The sequence below is a fragment of the Callospermophilus lateralis genome, chromosome 10 (assembly GCF_048772815.1).
Source record: "Callospermophilus lateralis isolate mCalLat2 chromosome 10, mCalLat2.hap1, whole genome shotgun sequence".
Taxonomy (NCBI): Eukaryota; Metazoa; Chordata; class Mammalia; order Rodentia; family Sciuridae; genus Callospermophilus; species Callospermophilus lateralis.
The window spans coordinates 4,938,491-4,956,017 of NC_135314.1; the positions used below are offsets into that span (position 1 = coordinate 4,938,491).

General features: G+C 50.8%; 1 protein-coding gene across 1 annotated transcript in view; it reads left to right on the forward strand.

Moving 5' to 3' along the window:
* Dscam (DS cell adhesion molecule) overlaps positions 1–17,527 on the forward strand; it is a 678,135-nt gene that overhangs the window by 549,980 nt on the left and 110,628 nt on the right. The window contains exons 14-17 of the mRNA XM_077110439.1: positions 1,117–1,313; positions 2,615–2,711; positions 3,183–3,311; positions 10,079–10,246. Of these exons, the coding sequence (XP_076966554.1) occupies positions 1,117–1,313; positions 2,615–2,711; positions 3,183–3,311; positions 10,079–10,246 (591 nt within the window). The remainder of the gene's footprint in view (positions 1–1,116; positions 1,314–2,614; positions 2,712–3,182; positions 3,312–10,078; positions 10,247–17,527) is intronic.

Sequence of the window (17,527 nt, forward strand, 5' to 3'; positions counted from 1 at the left end):
AGACATACTGCCAGACCAGGTTCCCCTCCATGTTAATTCTTTGGCATGAATTTGGCTCCAAAGCTATGAACATAGAGTCAGGTCAGTTACAAATCCTCAAGGAATTTGTTTTTTTGTTGTTGTTGTTGTTTTTTTACATCTGTAACACAAACCCAGGCACTTTTCACCTGACTTTGCCATTTGGTTTGCATTCTTATTTTAATTTTTGTTTATGCACTTTCTCTCAAGATAGCGTGAGGAGCCTGATTTGGAAGCCTACCTTTTAAATTCGTCCTCTCAGATAAGCAAAGCACCAGCGACTTGCGGCCTTTAGTTTCCCAGCATCCCTCTTTTGGTTTGTGGCTCGGGCTTCCCTCATCCTTTCTTGTATGCTGAGAGTAGTTTAGGAAGGTATTGTCTTCATTCGCTGTCCTGGATTCATAGGTAGTTTGTGACACAGGGTGGAATCTCATGTCATCCATTGCCAAGAATGGAAGTCTGTGGATTAATTTTGGATAGAGAAAAGGAAACTTGAGAAGTTTCACAAATAAAGGTTTCATATCTCCTTAATCAGGGATGAGATTCTGTGCTACACATTATGGGAGGAAGGGCAGACTTGAGGTCCTCAGGTGCCTGGAAGAGAGTCGCAAAGCTTGTAACCACCACGAGATGAGGCTGGTGAAATGTGATCACAGGGTGGTTGGCAGCCATCAGGGGTCCACCTGATAACTAATAGCGAAGGTTTCCTTCCACAGTGGACAGTGAGGAAAGGCAGATGATTACAGAAAGAGGAGCACGTTAAGTCTCTTTCCCAGACTGATCAGCAGGGAGATCATTTCCTGAGTGTCCTTGGAACGTAGGCCACGTCCCCGGCCACGTCCCTGGCCACATCCCCAACCACGTCTGCTTTCAGCAGGCAGACGTGGAAGAGAGCAGCACCCCATGGAGGGGAAACCACACACAGCCTCCACGGGGGGCCGGCCCCTCCCCTGGCCTGTGGTTCAGGACTGCTGCTCAACGGTTTCTTGACTACATTTTATTTCAAAGGAAACCTCTTCAGCCCTGATTAGCTGAGTGCCGTGGGGGGAAAGTCGAGCACCGCTTTGCTGAACGCTGGCGTCCCTCTTGGTGTTTCAGTTCCCGCCATGATAACGTCCTACCCAAACACCACGCTGGCCACTCAGGGGCAGAAGAAGGAGATGAGCTGCACGGCCCACGGCGAGAAGCCCATCATCGTGCGCTGGGAGAAGGAGGACAGGATTATCAACCCCGAGATGGCCCGCTACCTTGTGTCCACCAAGGAGGTGGGCGAGGAGGTGATTTCCACTCTGCAGGTAAAGCACGACGTTGGAGCCTGTGCCTGTCCTTTCCCACCCGTGACGCAGGGCAGATAACCCATGGGAATTGATTTGTGAGGCTCTGTTCCTCTCCCCATTCATTCAGCAGAGATTCCCGAGTAGCCTTCAAAAGTACTGCCCTGTCGTGAGCACCATCAAGAGTAATGTTATTATGAACATGGGAATCCAGCTGGGATTTTAGAAAAGTGAAAAGCAAGGTTTTTAAATGGCTGTTAATTTTGGTAGAAAGACAGAGGCTATGCTGTGTGCATGTTTTAATCTTCCTATTCAAAGAAAAGTTGGACGGGCTTTGGACAAAAAATGTTAGGATAAAGATATTTTGCTTCTTTGAAAAGATCCAATGGAAACGCTCATATCAATATAAATAACCAACTCTAGAAATAAGGGTTATATTCCTTTATACTTTTTAGCACTATTGGCAGTAAACTGAGCAATTTTTTAATTAGGGGACTGCAGGTAATGGTGCTATAGCACATATGGGAAAAATAATAAAGTTCTGGGTTTGAAACACTGATGTGGGTTCTCTCACAAGGGTGCAGTCCTGAAGTCCACCTGAAGCAGAAGTCAGGGGCTGTGCAGGGGCCCCAAGGATACCAAAATTGGCAATTGCCCAGGTCCCTTAAATAAAATGGCATGGTATTTTCACATAACCTATGCACATCCCCTATATGCTTTAAATTACTTCTAGATTATCTTATAACACCTATTACAATGTAAATGCTGATGGTAAATAAAGAAAAAGTAGGTATATGTCCTGTACAGTTGCATTTTTTTTTCTGAATATTTCCAATCCATGATTGAATCTGTGGACACAGAAACCCACAGATACAGAGGGCCGACTATATTTTTAGATGTTTCTTTAGGCCTGGCCATTTTGAATGTTCAAAAGTCATACCATGAAGAAAATAAAGAGATATGTATGTGGAATACATATCAACCTGGCCATAACATCCCACATAAATTACACGTTCAATTTAATGAGCCAGCCGTTGACATGGATGATGTGCATCAAATCTACCCGGTGCACATTAGCAATTGCACTGAAATAATTTGCCTTAGAGGGTCTGCGCATCTGTGTGTGTGTGTGTGTGTGTGTTTGTGTGTGTGTGTGCGCGTGCATGCGTACACTCACACACAAGCTTGTCTATGTTTGGGTGTGCACGTGTGTGGGGATGGCAGGGGGTGAGAGAGTGGACAGCCTTCCAGCCCAAAGCCATTTCTCTTTCTCTGGCTCTGCACTACTGAATCAGATGTATTTCTTTCTGCTTTACTCACAGATTTTGCCAACTGTGAGAGAAGATTCTGGCTTCTTCTCCTGCCACGCGATCAATTCTTATGGGGAGGACCGTGGAATAATTCAGCTCACAGTGCAAGGTAGGAAGGAGAAAACAGCCGCTTCAGGACAGGAAGAGTATGCCGGCCTCAGGCATCCGTGTGGCCCCCGCCTGCTAGCTGACACTTCCCAACTCTCAGAGCATCGGGAATACACATGTAGAGGCCCTGAAGCAGCATTTTTGCAGAGCCTGTGGTTATGTCAGGGTGCAGCCCCTTTGCAGAAGATAAGGCAGAGGACGAGTCGATCACAGAAGTCCAGGTACTGGACTCTCAGGACGGAAGGGAAGTTTAACATCTGGGTTTTGAGTTAGAGATCCAAACTAGAATCATGGTCATTAAAACCAGAGACTTGGAAAAGAGAGCTGCTCCTCCCTAAATGTGATTAGGAAACAGCAAATGCTGCTGAATAAGAAGCGTCCATCGTTGTCTAAAGCTGACTCTGCTTTCCTATGAGCAATTATGCCTGTGTCTGGTTTGCACTAACTCCTGGTCTTTCTGTTGATGACACAGAGCCCCCAGACCCTCCCGAAATTGAGATCAAAGATGTCAAGGCACGCACAATTACGCTCAGGTGGACCATGGGGTTTGATGGAAACAGCCCCATCACGGGCTACGATATCGAATGCAAAAATAAATCAGGTAAGTCCCTTACTTCCTCCAGCTGTATTCCTGCTTCAAGAAAACTTTTGATGGTTCTCCTTTTTTATTCATTTTACCCTTAAGAACATACCTCTTCCCCTCTCAGAAGCTCAGAGGGTGCTTTCCTCAGTGGATCACTTTTCCCTTGTGTGTCCCGGTCTCCTCCTGTGTCAGGCCCAGGCCTGCCCTGTTCTTAGTGGGCCAGCAGGACCTCAGTCTGGCTCCCCACTGCCTCTCAGGCATTCCTGTCCCTCGGGGGTCAAGGGCAGCCAGGCCCCTGCTGTGACCCATCCTACCTGACCTCCCACTCCCCAGCTGGTGAGTGCCCCAGAGCATGAGCCTGTGTCCCAGCTCCCAGTGCTGAGCCGGCTGGGCGGGGTGTCTGCAGGTGAGCCACCCGGTGGGGTGTGTGCGGAGAGAGCAGAGCCACTCCTGCCAACATGGGGCACTTGCTCTGCAGCAGCCTCCTGGCAATGCTGCAGGGACAGGCAGGGACACTCACTGCTGCCCCCAGAACACTTGGCCCAGAGCTTACACATAAAACTGACCCAGCTGCCAGCACCATCACAGATGGGCCCCTGATGGTCTTCCAGGGACAACACCAAAGGCCACTGTGAACATTATGGTCCATCCAGCCAAGGCTGTATTACCACCCCTCTGGCCCCTGGTTAGAATTTCTACTGTGTCTCACAAAAGGATATGAGGAAGGAGAGCCCCAACCACGGGAAGGGTTAACAGGATTCTGAGAGCCCACCAAAGCAGCCTGCCTTCTCGCTTTCTGGGCACCGCACGTTGCTTCAGATTACCCTGTCATGACCAATTTGGTCTCCTCTGCTACGAGCTGTAGGAACAAATCAAGCTCACAGATTGTGGAAAAGGCAGGTGCAGGGGGAGGAATTTTGCTGGAAGAGCATGCCAGGGACAGAGCCAGGGACATGGGGTCGGTGGGATGCCAGAGCCATGAGGGATGGCTGGTGAGGACTTTGAAAGAGCAGACTTTGGAGAGGAAGAAGGGGTATCAAATCAAGGTGTAAGAAATAGTGTCTGAGAATGCTGGCAAGAAAAGGGGGTGGCTCAGCTTTCTGGCCCCAGGTTGCACTCAGAGGACAGTGAGGTGTACCCAAAGCCCCAGGCAGACCCTCGGAGACTCCCAGCAGCACTGTCCCTGGGGAAAATGGCAGAATGGTACCCCAGGCTCAGGAGGCACAGCGAGCTGGTTGAGCCCTCCAAGACAGAGCTGACCCAAACAGAGGGTCTTTCAGGTCCAGGACGGGTGGGCTTCTCCAGGGCAGTGCAGACTGGATGACCTGGCCTCTGTTCTAAAGAAATGGCCCGGGTGGAACCACAGTGTGGGTGCTGAGATGCAGGCCTAGAGTTGAAGGAGCTTCAGTGGGAGGCAGAGGGCAGGAGGGGTGCAGGAGAGAAGCTGCCTAAGAGACCTCAGAGAGCAGGGACGGCCCTGCCCTCCCTCTGCTGAGTGTGGGGCTGCCAGCTCTGGCTGGGGCTCACAGGCAGCCTCCCACTGAGGAGCAGGTCAGGCCTCTGCTGCCCTCAGGGAGGCTCGGTCTCTGGATACTGGTGAACTCTGGAGCCTCTGCAGGGGGAATTGGCATCCTGCCCATGAGAGCGCTGCTCTGGGCACTTCGCCAACCCTTCTGTTATCCTTCTCTGCAAAATGGGAGACAGCCACAGCCACTGGGCGGCCACAGGCTGCCTCTGGCTGAAGCCCCACCCTGTGGGACCACAGAGTCCCAGCCACCCTTCTCATGCTCACAGGGCTTCATCTCCCTTTTATTCCTGGAAGGTGCCACTGAATAGCACCATCTATGTCCCTCTGTGTACATTGATTAATGTGTCATTAGTGTGCGTCACTTCCACCAGACTGGACGCTCCTGGGGGCTCCCTGCTAGGCCTACTCCCCACAGCCCATTTGTTGGGTACCTGCCATGAGGGAGCACCAAATGGATACTGGTGAACACTCTTTAAGAAGGGAATACATTTAAATCAATTTACTCATTGTCTGGAACGTGGTCAATGTCTAATAAGCTGGAGCTTTTCTTATGGCTCAAACATGCATGAAATACTTGCACATTTCTATTCTGCCTCTCAACTCCAGTCTCTGTTCAGTGACTTGTCCACTGTGTAAGAAATCAGTGCCCTACTACCACCACTGCCAACTCTGCTCCTGCAAGTTTTCCAAAGTCAAGGACTCTGATCTTCATGCCCTGGATCCCTGATGCCTGGCACAATGTCTGGCATGCCAAAATCATGCAGGAGATACTTGTCACATTTAATTGGCCTGCAACTGAGCTCTGGGAATCACCTTATCCAGCTGGAGCATCTTTAGACGTAGACCTGGACTGGGCTGCACACAACCTGGGGAGGCTCCTTGTCTAGAAAGCCAGGTGCAGTCAGGTCGCATTCTCCACACTCCACAGGAGACAGGCCAGTGATGTGGGTAAGATATTTATGCAGCCCTGGAGCGAGGCAGCCTGAGGGTTGTAGTAGGTGCCAGGAGTGTCTTTGGGGAAAAGCCCCTGGGACAGATGGGCCCAGCCCATGGCCAGTGACTACCCTACAGCCCTCCAGAATCTGCTTTTTTTTTTTTGGTTCTGAATGCCCAGGAGGAAGGGCTGTGCTGCTGTCCCAGCAACTGCACTTAGGGCCATAGGAGCTGTGTTGTTGGCATCTTTATGGGTTAGTTGCTTTCTCAGTAAGTTTTTGGTATATACAAATTAGAACCAGAATCTAAGTACACAGAAGACAGATCCTTTAAGCTCCAGCTTAAAGGTCACTTCTTCCAGAAGTCCTCCCTGAACACCTACTTTGCTTCTCTGCTCCTAGCATCCTGTACCCGCTAGGATACCTGGTGGGCTCGTGACTCTTTACTTAAAATCTGCCCCCAGTGAACAGTTGTCCCTTTATGACCCTCAAGAGCCCTCCGGTGGGAAGGTCATCTGGCAAGCCCTGCTCTCTGTCCCTGCTGGGCTGTAGCACCTGCACACCTGCTAGACTCGGAGGAACCCTGAGCTGAGCAGCTGACTCTCCACCCGTGTTGGGCAATGGTGCGATCATCGCCCCAAAATTCTTTCTTCTGCTTTTCATTGTTTTGCCACAGAGGCCACGGCTGCCAATATTAAAGCACTTCACATTCTCAGCAGAGTGTCATCAGCTGAGGTGGGACAGTCTGGGAACGGGTGCTCACTGCCCTGAAAGCACAGTGCCACCATGGCCAGCTGCGGCTCTTGCAAGTTCTCACCTGTGCTGCACCAATGCTGGCCTTCCTGAATCCAGGGGCCTTTTCCCACCCTGAGCCCTTTGGCCAAGTGACACCCTCCTGGGACTTGAGGACAGCTGAGTCTCCTTGGTTTTGTGTTTGCCAGTAAATGCTAAGTATCCCAAGTCTCTTCCCCTGTGTCTCCTGTGACCATCTCCTGACCATCCATTCGGGCAGGCCAGCGCCAATCCCCCATCTGTCACCTGAGGGCACAGCCCCGTGGAGCTGGGGCCTCCCTCATTCAGAACATCTGCTGGCTTCCTCTTACCTGCAATCCCATGTCTCTTTGTCACATTGCTTGGCTCCCAGGGATTGCCACTCCTCTTCCACATGGACAGTGCAGTCCATGGCCTTTAATGGTCCCTGTGGGCCTCTGGTCCTGTGGCCCCCAGCTCATCAGCTTGCTGTTTTCTGTGGGCACACCCTTCCCTTCCTCCTTTGAGACACAGACTGGCCTATCCCACATCTGTCCTCTGGCACCTCACTCCCTTCCCCAGAACCTGCCAGGTCTCTGGGGGCGTCAGCACCATGGTCAGCTCCAGCCTCCTGGAGGGTAGCCACCCAGGCCAGGAACAGAGCTTTCGCTCTGGGATGGGTGCTCTGCCAGCCCTCCCCTCTCAGCTTCCTGCCCCCATTCCTTCCTGCGGACTGTCACCCCGAAAGGAGGAGAGGACAGTGAAGTGGCTTTCCCTGTGCCTCCCTCCTGTTAACCAACAGAATGGGCTTGGTCCTCCTTCAAGCTAACTCAATTTTCAAACCTTTGGGATACTTCTTTGTCTCCAGAAGATTCCACCACCCCACTCGTTCTAGCCTCAGGCTTCTAATAACATTTCTTTAGACCAGTCCACTCTCTGACTTTGGTCCTTGATGACCTGCCATCCTTGGACTCCAAGCTGAGCTCAGCCACAGTGGCTCCCGTGTGTGCTCCGCATCCTCCCTCATGGGCGGCATCTAGAATTTCAGGGCTAGCAGTGGACTCTGAACCTCCCCTCCTCTCCTACTGCCAGCCTCTCCAGGGCATGTGATGGCCCCTGGCACCTGCCCTTTCTTCACTGAATGCTCTTCTGGCCTTCCCTTCCTGAACCAGGGCACAAGCCTGCCCCTGTGCCTCCCTCCCAGTCTCACTTCCTGCAAATCCTTGAGGGTGGCAGTGACTCCTTTCCATGTAATGAACTACCTGCCTGAACTGCTCCTCCTCCTCAGCCAACCAGGGGCTTTTCAGAGGTCTTCTAGGACTTCGAGTGGGCGTCTAGAAGTGTTGACATCCAGGCTGGTCATGTGTTTCTGGAGAACATGTGGAGGTCGTGTGCTACAGGAAAGACAATTGAGTTTGGGGTAACACAGCTGAGGTCCAGCCCCAGCCCCTTCTCACAGGTGTGTAAGAGAGCTTAAGTTCCTTGACCTTGGCACCACAAGTAAACATCCCTACTTTGGCAGGATGTGGTTAAAGTGAGAACAAACCATCTGTCCAACTGTCTGTCCATCAGAATGAGCTGGACAGTGAGGTTTCTTCAGGCACAGGCTTCTGGGCACCTTGCCCCAGACATTAGGATTCAGTAGGTTTAACATACAGTTGCCCAAAAAAAACAAAAAAAACCTTGAGGTTTTCACTGTGCCCACAGACTTGGGGCCACCGAAGTCTCAGGATGGCTGCCCAGCAGGGTGCTGAGGGAAGAGGCCACATTGAAACAGGACAGAGCCAGGAAGGATGTAGCATAGACAAAGCAAGCTCCTCAGGACTCGGTCACAGACATGGAGGTGTGCAGGAGACCCCAGACAGCCTGGGGGTGCACCCCAGATGGGGTCATGCTTGGGAAGGTGGAGGGCAAGGAGCAGGACTGCGGGGCATCCCCAGGTCCCCTGGCCCAGTGGAGGGGGGCCTGGAGTGTTAGAGGCCGAGACCACTGAATGCAGCATAGAGGAGGGTTTCCAAGCCACCGGGAGAGGGCTGGATGGGGACACTCAGCAGGTGTGGGCCGGGCTAACGGCCCCCTCAGGGTGGATGCAGGGCTCCAGCGACTGGCCAGACATGGAGCCCTGCTCTTGTGCCCTACTCCCCCGTGGCATGGTGGTGGAGGGGTATCCCTGTGCCTCTTCCAACTCCCAGACTCTGTCCTCACTGCCCGGTCAGTTCTAGGAACGTTCACGCTGTGTGGGCACAGCCCTCAACCACCAGCATGTGCTCCCTCCGAGAGCTGGTCAGCAGGTCCCCGGCATCCTGAACATCGTGTCCTGAAGGCCGCGCTTTCTCTTTGTGGGACGGGCTCATCTCTGTGTCTCCCGTTTGGTTGAATGGCCTCTCCCTCGTTCATTCTCTATCTAGTCACATTCTTTTTCCATGGTTTGATTTTTTCCTTTTACCAGGGCTTCTCTTTCCATGTCATGTTCTTCCTCCGCCGTCTTTTTGATCCAAAGGGTGCCCCTTCTTCTACCTGCAGGGTCCATTCTGTTATGCTCTGTGCCCTAAGAAGTGAGAGCCCTCAGAGGCAGTCTTGAAGCTGTGGACTTTTTTCTCCAAGTCTACAAACCTCTTGTGATTTTATCTATCTTGGGAGAGAGCAACCTCCCAAACTTCCATGCTCGTCATAGGTGTGACGAATGAGTGGCATGACCTCCGAGACATAAAGGTCACTGTACCGCTGATGCACTTACCTATTAAACATGCATTCATCGTGTATTCACCATGTGCCTGGCACTTTGGGCACTGGGAACACAGCAGTGAATATGGCAAGCGTGGTCTCCACTCTCGTGGACCTTAGAATCCTGCAGGAAACATAGCACCCCCCAGTAGACACTCTCAAGTGAGTTGAGCCTCACAGGAGAAGACAACGAGAAGGACAGGAATCTGTACACTCCATCACTATCCATGGTCTCAAAGACTCTCTTGTTCTTCCACAACCAACACCAGCTCATAACTACCCACCCAAACTTTCTGTGTAAGAGCCATTTACAGACATTCTCCTCCTTCATGGAAGCCCTAAAATCACCATGTGCAGGCTGGCACAGAGCCAGTGCTCATGTGAGAGTAAGTCGGTCTTACCACACTCTGGGGAAGAAGGATCAGATAGGACTGTAGGTTTAGCTGGCTTTCAGGTACCTTTTAGAACCAGGGGTGTTTGGGGGGCAGGGGAAGAGGTATCTCAATATAAGTGCTCATGAGTGGCCACTCCCACCCCATGGGCTCCAGCTACGTCTCTCTTCCTGGGTCTCCTGAATTTGCCTGTTCTACTTCCTCCAAGGCCCCTGAACTCAGCTCACCCGCAGTCCTTTGTCTCTCACTGTGTGAAGGATAAATGCACACTCTTCTGATGGACAGCTCTTCCAGAAAACTGGGAGCATTGCATTAGATTTCACTTTGGGTGTAATATTTTTTCTTTCCTTCTTTATTTTTTTTTTTAAAAAAAAGAATTCCTACTTGTGAACTTTCAAAGGCAGAGGAAAAAAACTCACATCTCTATCTCTTCTTTTTTGAAAAAACAAAACCCAAAAGACTCCTGGGATTCTGCTCAGAGAACCAAAGATGTTTCCCCTCAGCTGAACTCGGCCACCATCATTGATATCCACCCTTCCTCCACCTACAGCATCCGCATGTACGCCAAGAACCGGATTGGCAAGAGCGAGCCCAGCAACGAGCTCACCATCACAGCGGACGAGGCAGGTATGTGGGACCGCCAAGTAGCTCGCTCTCAGGAGCCCAGGGGCTCACTCTTGGGGGCTTATTGGTTAACACAGACTCAGACCTTGGCCCGTGCCAGGTGGAATTCTCTGATGCCTTCTTCCCTTAGTTCATGCTCTATAAAAATGCAGACAGGGCTCCCCTCCAACTCTGAAGGTACCGCTTTTCAGATAGGACTAGTTCACGTTCCTTTTATCCAAGACTTAAAAGAAGACAGGAGGCTATCAGGTGGGACTCAAAGAGTCCTGCCCTTTTACAGTTGCCATGTCTAAAGGCATGGAATCCAAGTGCCTTTCTTGCCTAAGACCCACTGAAGTCCAAGTGCAAGAGGAAAGAAAGACCTTTAACTGGGAAGCAATGAGAGTGTGTTCCTAGGGAGGAATAAATGTTATTGCTTTTTTCCATTATAAAGTATTGCCTATTTAATGTTGAACATTTCAAAGATAGAGATGAGCACTTTGAAGAAGGAAAAACAGCTTCCACCATCTTACCACCTAGAGCTAACTTGGGGCTGTGTCCGGGAGAACTTCTAAATCCTATTCGCGACCTGGTCCATGACTCTGGAACATGTGCACACACACTCACCCACAACTGCACGTGCACATAGGCACCTGCAAGCCAACACACAGCCCATAAGCCTTGGTTTACTCTGGCTCCCGGGGGTGGAACTGACTGGTTCACAGAGGCCGGAGCAATGAGGCCATGGTCAGTGGGTGCTCTGGACACACCTCGCAGGAGGGGAGAAGCCACTGCCCTGGGGAAACAAGGCCTTCTGGTCCCTTGGAGGGAAATGAGCGTCTGGTCCCTAAACCCATGTCTGCAGCTCCTGCCCCCGCACAGCTAGTCAGCAGCTCCCTGCTGTGGGGAAGCTGGAAGCCGGGTCTCAGCCCTGCTTCTCCATCACCAAGAATGAGACCATCATCCTTCCTAGGTGACAAAGAGACTCCTGGAGGTTTGCCTCAACTTCCAACCTCCTTCCCCCACCTCCCGTCCTTTCACCCTGCTTAACAGTGTTCTGGATAGATTTGGAGCTTTTACACACACACGTGTATATACATTTATATATATGGAGTACTTTTCTACGCTTCATAATGTTTCCCACCATCTATTTAATCCTGAATTGTAGACAGGTCAGTTGTTTTCAATTTTCTGTTAGTATAAACACCACTGTGATGAACATCCTGTGGTATTTCTTTTGCCTTTTCCGTGATTATTTTCTTAGGTTACATTCAAACAAAGTAGGATGGATGGATAAAATCAAATGCAACACTCCACACTTTCGTCTGTGTAACCAATATTGCCTCAAGGAAATAAATTCAAATGTACAATTCTCCCCGAATTACAGGGGTGTGCCAATTTCCTAATGCTGGAAGGTGGCCATTCTTGAAAATTGCTTCTAAGCGTGGGCGGCGGAATGCCTTGATGTTGTGCTGGAGTGTCTGAGCGTGATCTATGTCAGACACTTGGATGTCACGTCATTTCTCATCTGCAAAATAAATAGAGATGCTGTCTCCTCCTGCACACACATATTTGATTGTTGGAGAAAAATTCTAAGCTTGGAAAGCCTTTGTGTTTCTCAGAAATAAGTGGGAAAAGAGTTTTAATATGCTCCTGCAAAAATCAAACCTTATTTAAATATTTATCTAAACAACCCACTGATTTCCTGCAATTTTGTTATGCTGGCTATTTAGGGAGAATGAGCTCCCCCATCCTTCAGCCCAAGATGCAGCCTTGGACCCCAGGCTCAGCCTCCTCCTTCCCTCCCCTCCCCTGTTCTGCTCCCAGGCCGTCCCACACCCTTCCCAGGGTAACTACATTTCTCCAGTGGAGCCTTGTGCAGCTGCTCCCCTGATTGCCATTGTGAGCGCTGGGAGCGCTGCTGTTGCCCAGCGACCTCCTCTGCAGCTGCCAGTTGCCATGGCAGCATCTCTCGCAGCCAGAAGACCAGGTGAACAGCCTCTGGCGCGGGTCTGCAGGGCAGCTGCCTGGCATCTCTGCAGACCATGCAGAAATCACCTCTTTGGCTCCCGGGCTGGCCTCTTGGACTTGACCTGGATGCTGGCAGTGGCAGCCCCACGTGGCCTCCCTCTAATATCGAGAAGAGCTCGGGGAAAAGGCAGGGGTGGAAACAGACTCCAGCGAAGCCATGCTGCAAAACAGACCTAGTCTTGTCCTGGTGCAGGCTCTGCATGCCTCGAATCAAAATTCTATTTTCCACGTGACTCACAGAAGCCAGAGTGCAAGTGCCTGACCAAAGATCCTCATCAGAACTGGCTGTAGTTCCTCTGGCTGCAGGGGCTGTAGACACAGACTCCACCTCCCAGCAACGCCCGAAAGGCACACCTTCTAGAGGACTGCAGTATTGTGACCAAAAGACCTGACAAGAACAATTTTAGAGGAAGAAACGCGTATTTGGGGGTCACAGTTCAGAGGTCTCAGTCCAGGTACAGGATTGACTCCATTGTTCTGAGCATGAGGCGAAGCCGACCGTGGTGGAAGAGCGTGGTGGAGGGGGGCAGCTCAGGGCATGGCCATCAGGAAGCAGAGAGAGAGAGCACAATATAAACCCCAAGGCACACCCCAGCAACCTACTTCCTCCAGCCACACCCCACCCGCCATAGTGCCCACCCAGTTATCAACCCATCGGTAGATTAGTGCACTGACGAGGCTAAGCTCTCAAAACCCAGTCTCTTCACCTCTAAACTCTCTGGCAGTGTCTCACCCCATAGCTAAACCAGAACATATGGTGAGAGAACTTTTCCACCCTCATGGCTCCACTTCCTCCAAAACAGACCCCTGTTTTTAGCAGTGAGAATCTTGGATAGAAGCTTCTGGAAGGCATAGACATACGCACTGTTGCAGTGATGTCGTGTCCAAGTCTCTTTCACCTGAGGTCACTTCCCCCCACCCACCTGCTGGGGAGATGCATCTGGGAGGAGTTAATCTCTGTGTCCCCTGCGCCCCACCTGGGAGCTCTGCGACTCCCTGTGCTGCAGCCATGGCCTGCCCTTCCGTGCCCTCGAGCCTCTGGATTTGTGCATCTCCCTCTATCTGACTGGCTCTTGAACTCCGGCTCTCCATCTCTGTGCTTACCCTTGAGAAGCAGGTGGAATGGGCTGGACCCTCTGCAGTCCCCTCTCCAGTCTCCCTGCTGGAGAGTGCCTTCTCCCAGGCACTGAGGGGGTCTTCTCATTTCAAGGCATCTCTTCACTTTCCCTGGATCGCCACATCTGGAGCTGTGCTGTGACCCTCTGCCCCGCTCAGCATCAGGCCTGTTTGTCACTCATGCTCCTGCCCTGTGCGCGTCCGTCATGGGGGACTGCTCAGTGTGTGCAGGAGGAATTCTGATGCCCTGGGGAAGGGCCAGCAATGAGGGGCATGAGGGAGAATATATGGTGGATCAGTTCCACCCTGAGGATTGGGAAATTGCGTGATCTGGATGTGGGAGTCCCCTTCTGTGTAGTTCCTAGTATAATAGTGTCAAGAGGTGGGGTCTTAATGAGCCCAGGGCCATGGGTGGGGCCCTCAGGAAGGGAATGAACACCTATAAAACAGGCCCAGCGGAGGGTGCCAGGAAAGGGCCATCGGTGCCTCCTCCACACATCCAGTCTGACAGCACCTTGACACTGGCTTCCCAGACTCCAAATTTCTATAAAAAATAGATCTGGTTTCCATAAGCTATACAGCTAAGGGTATTTTTTCTAGCAGCCTGAAAGGACTAAGACAGAGGATTCATGAAGAAAAAAAATAAAGAAAGACCAAAGCGTTGGGCTGGAAGGCCCAGGGAGGAAGAGGCAGGAGGAGTAGGACCCACTCACCAGGGCTCCAGCTGCCCACCGCCAGCGTCTGAGCCTCTAGCCTGCATCCCAGGTCAGACTCTGTGGCCCACAGCCTCCTAGATAGAGCAGAGCATCCCTGGGTCTGCCACAGATCTGGCCCTAGGGTAAGGGTCCTCTGGACTCTGTGAGCCTTACACCAGACGGAGCCTCCAACAATCTGCTTCTGCGGTGAACGCTCTCTGTTCCTGGGGATCCTGGCAGATCTTTTTACTTAGGTATGAACTTTTTAAACGTGCATATTTTAGACCCAAACCTCTTGCTCTTGAGCTCCTGGCAGCGGCCAGCTGGGGCTGAGTGTCCAGTGGTCCCCTTGGGTGATCCCCAGTTGCAGGGCCTCCCACCCTCCTTTCATTCAGGAGCCAGCAGACCACAGCCTGTGGGTCAGATGTCACTTACCAACCAAAAGCTAAGGCTAGTTTTTCATCTCACAAAGAAGAAAATGCTCGCAGGAGGGCGTGTGGCCCAGGTGGCCCACAGAAGCCTAGGCCATCTGACCCTTTACAGAGCAAAGTTTGCAGTTAGTTCCTGCCACCATAGCAACTGAGTTTTGGGTTTGTGCAGCAGCCCTCAGGAAGCTTTGTGGAGAAGGAGTCACGGCCATTTACAAAGTGTCCCTTCCTAATGCTGGAAAGCAACATTGTCCTCATGTCGAGATACTGGGTATATTTTTATGTGAAAGAGTACAAATGCATTATCATGCACTTAAGCACTCTCATACTCTCACCTCGGAAAGCAGCAAAGACCACACAATTTAGCACACTCTTCTTGACTCCTCTAACAGCCCTTAGCCCCCCCCAAAAGGAGGCATCAGAGAGTAAATGGAGACACTGTCAGAGTTAATGAGACCAGCACTTAATGGGCCAGAAGTGCGTCCGACATCTCAAGTCTCCATGACACAGATCAGCATGTCCCATCCACAGCTGACCCTCGCCAGAGACCAACTTCCCCATTAGCAGCCTTGCCCTGGAGGCCACACGTCCCTTAGTATCTGTGACCCAGTGCGGGTGGCTGATGCCTTCATCATGCATCTGTGCCTTCATCATTATGGATCTGTGCAGAGAACATGGAGGTTCAAACTTGCTGTGGTTCCCTGAGATGCCACCTCATTCTCACAGACCATCAGGGGATGGAATCGGGGACTTCAGAAAGCCCACAGCACAGAATCCTGGGGCGTCTGGTGGATCTGGCACCGGTACCATCATGATGATCAGAAAGCAGAGAGAGTCTCCACTCTGCAGACTCAAAATATATACCCCAAAGCCCAGCTCCTGCAGCCACACCTCATCTGCCTCCTGTTACCACCCAGCTAATCCCATGGGGGGCAGGGGTTGATTCACTGATTGGGTTAAGACTGTCACAACCCCATCATTCCTCCTCCTAACCTTCTTGCATGGTCTCACACGTGAGCTTTTGGGGGACACCTCAGATCTAAGCCATAGCATGGCTTACTGTGTTTGTGCTCTTTTCTTTTCTTTTCATTTCTTTTCTTTTTTTTTTTTTTATTTTGGCCCCCTCTCAAGACAGGAATAGGTGCCTGCTTTCTTAGCCACTGTGTCACGGGCACCTGGAACAGTGTATATAATAGGTGCTAAGTAGCTTAACTGAGTGACTTGTTTATCCATGAATACTGGTTTAATGAAGTCAGACTTTCCCTATATGGGTGTCAGCTGCTTTGTTTTGTTTCAATTTCTACCAAGCACTGTCTTGGCCCTGTTTGCCCAAAACAGAACATGCCCCTCACCCACCCAACCGAGGTCAAAGATGAACATCTGCTTGTGAAATTGCGCAGCGGGCTCCTTTCTTTTAACCCACAGTAGTGGGCCAGTCTTTGCCTTGATTAGGACCTGGCACGTAGTAGGCCCTCAATCAACACCCCAATAAGGAAACTGGAGGTAGATGTTTGGGCCTGATTCCCTCTGGGGCGGTTCAGCCCTGTTCAGAGCCACAGGCCCCAGGTCTCCAGCGGCAGGCAGGGGGCTGGAGCAGAGGGGAGGGGAGATTTTGAGAGCAGAATGCAGTGCCCCTGCTTGAGCTCAGTGTCCTTTGAGAGGGACAAGGGACCTTGGGGGCCACAGGAGGCTGACAGGGCTGCAAGCAGCAGGGAGCCGCCACATCTAGAGGAACAGACGCAGACCAGACCCGTGGGCTTGACAAGTGGGGCTTCCGTCCTCACTGTAGTGTCAAATAGAATCAGCCAAAGTTGCCTTGCTTCACACCTTGCAAAAAAATATTAGAAATGGTGAATAGTCTTTGCTCATGACGGCTTTATAGATTGGCCCGATTTGACTTCCATAGAAATGCAGAGATTACTTATTTTGGAAAATCACGTTAGTTGTCAGGCTTCATCTCTGGACCTCCAGGATAACGCTGGTCTTCTGGCTAAAACACAAAAACAAACCCCTCCTCCTTTCTGTATGACTCCAGCTTCAGTTCACGAGCACGCAAACAAATTCTTAAATGCCAGATGTCAACACAGTGTTAAAATTTAGTTCAGTAAGCAGAATGCCTTATACCTGACTCCCAACAGCTTTAGCATTTTTTAGAATTCAGTGTGCCTCGGGCTGTAATTTTATAGAAATCATCTGCAGTGGCCTGAGATCCTATGAAGAGGACAGGTCAGGCTCTGTAAGGAAAGCACTCAAATTCGGAAAGAAAACTAATTTTTTTCTGTAATTAAAAATGTTTTTTATGGTATTTTAGAAACCTGTAGAAAGTTTAGTCCTTTTTGTAAACAAACAAACAAACAAAAATGTTCCTGATTACATTGGGCACAGCTTGAAATAGATTTTTAAGTTTTTTTGGATTATGTCTATCACTTTATATTTTAAGAGAGATCCAAATGTGTTCACTTCAGAGAATTGGGAGATCGATAAATGAATTACTAAGAAGCCACAGCAATACTGGTCGGTGGGAGATGAAGGTGCTCTGATGGTAATGATGGTCAGATCTCTCCTGGCGATGGGGCTGTCCCCCCTACTGCAGTGAGACACCAGACTGGACTGGAGGGTGACTTGCCCCTAAGTGTGATCACATCATGCACTTAATGTTTTTCAAAGGCTGAGACTATTGTGCCGTACCTTCCTGAGGCGCCCGTACCTGAGGTCACAGTGGGACACACAGGATGAGACAGTGCTCCTAACATTGCCTCCAATTCCCAACCCACTGGCTTCCTGTTAACTTCAGTTGAGGACAACTAATTGAAGTAACCAGCATCACTATCAACCCATCAACCCTCAGAATAATTTCTTCAGGATTTTACGGAGGAACCACATGCTTCTCGAAGTCCATAGATTCATCAGTGTGAAAAGAAATCCATCCCACAGGTTTACATCAGGCCTGATATTGGGATTCCCGCGTGGAGGGCTGGGCCTCGTGTGGCAAGTGGGTGCCAAGCTCTGACGATGGTCCTCTCATTGGTCAGCCT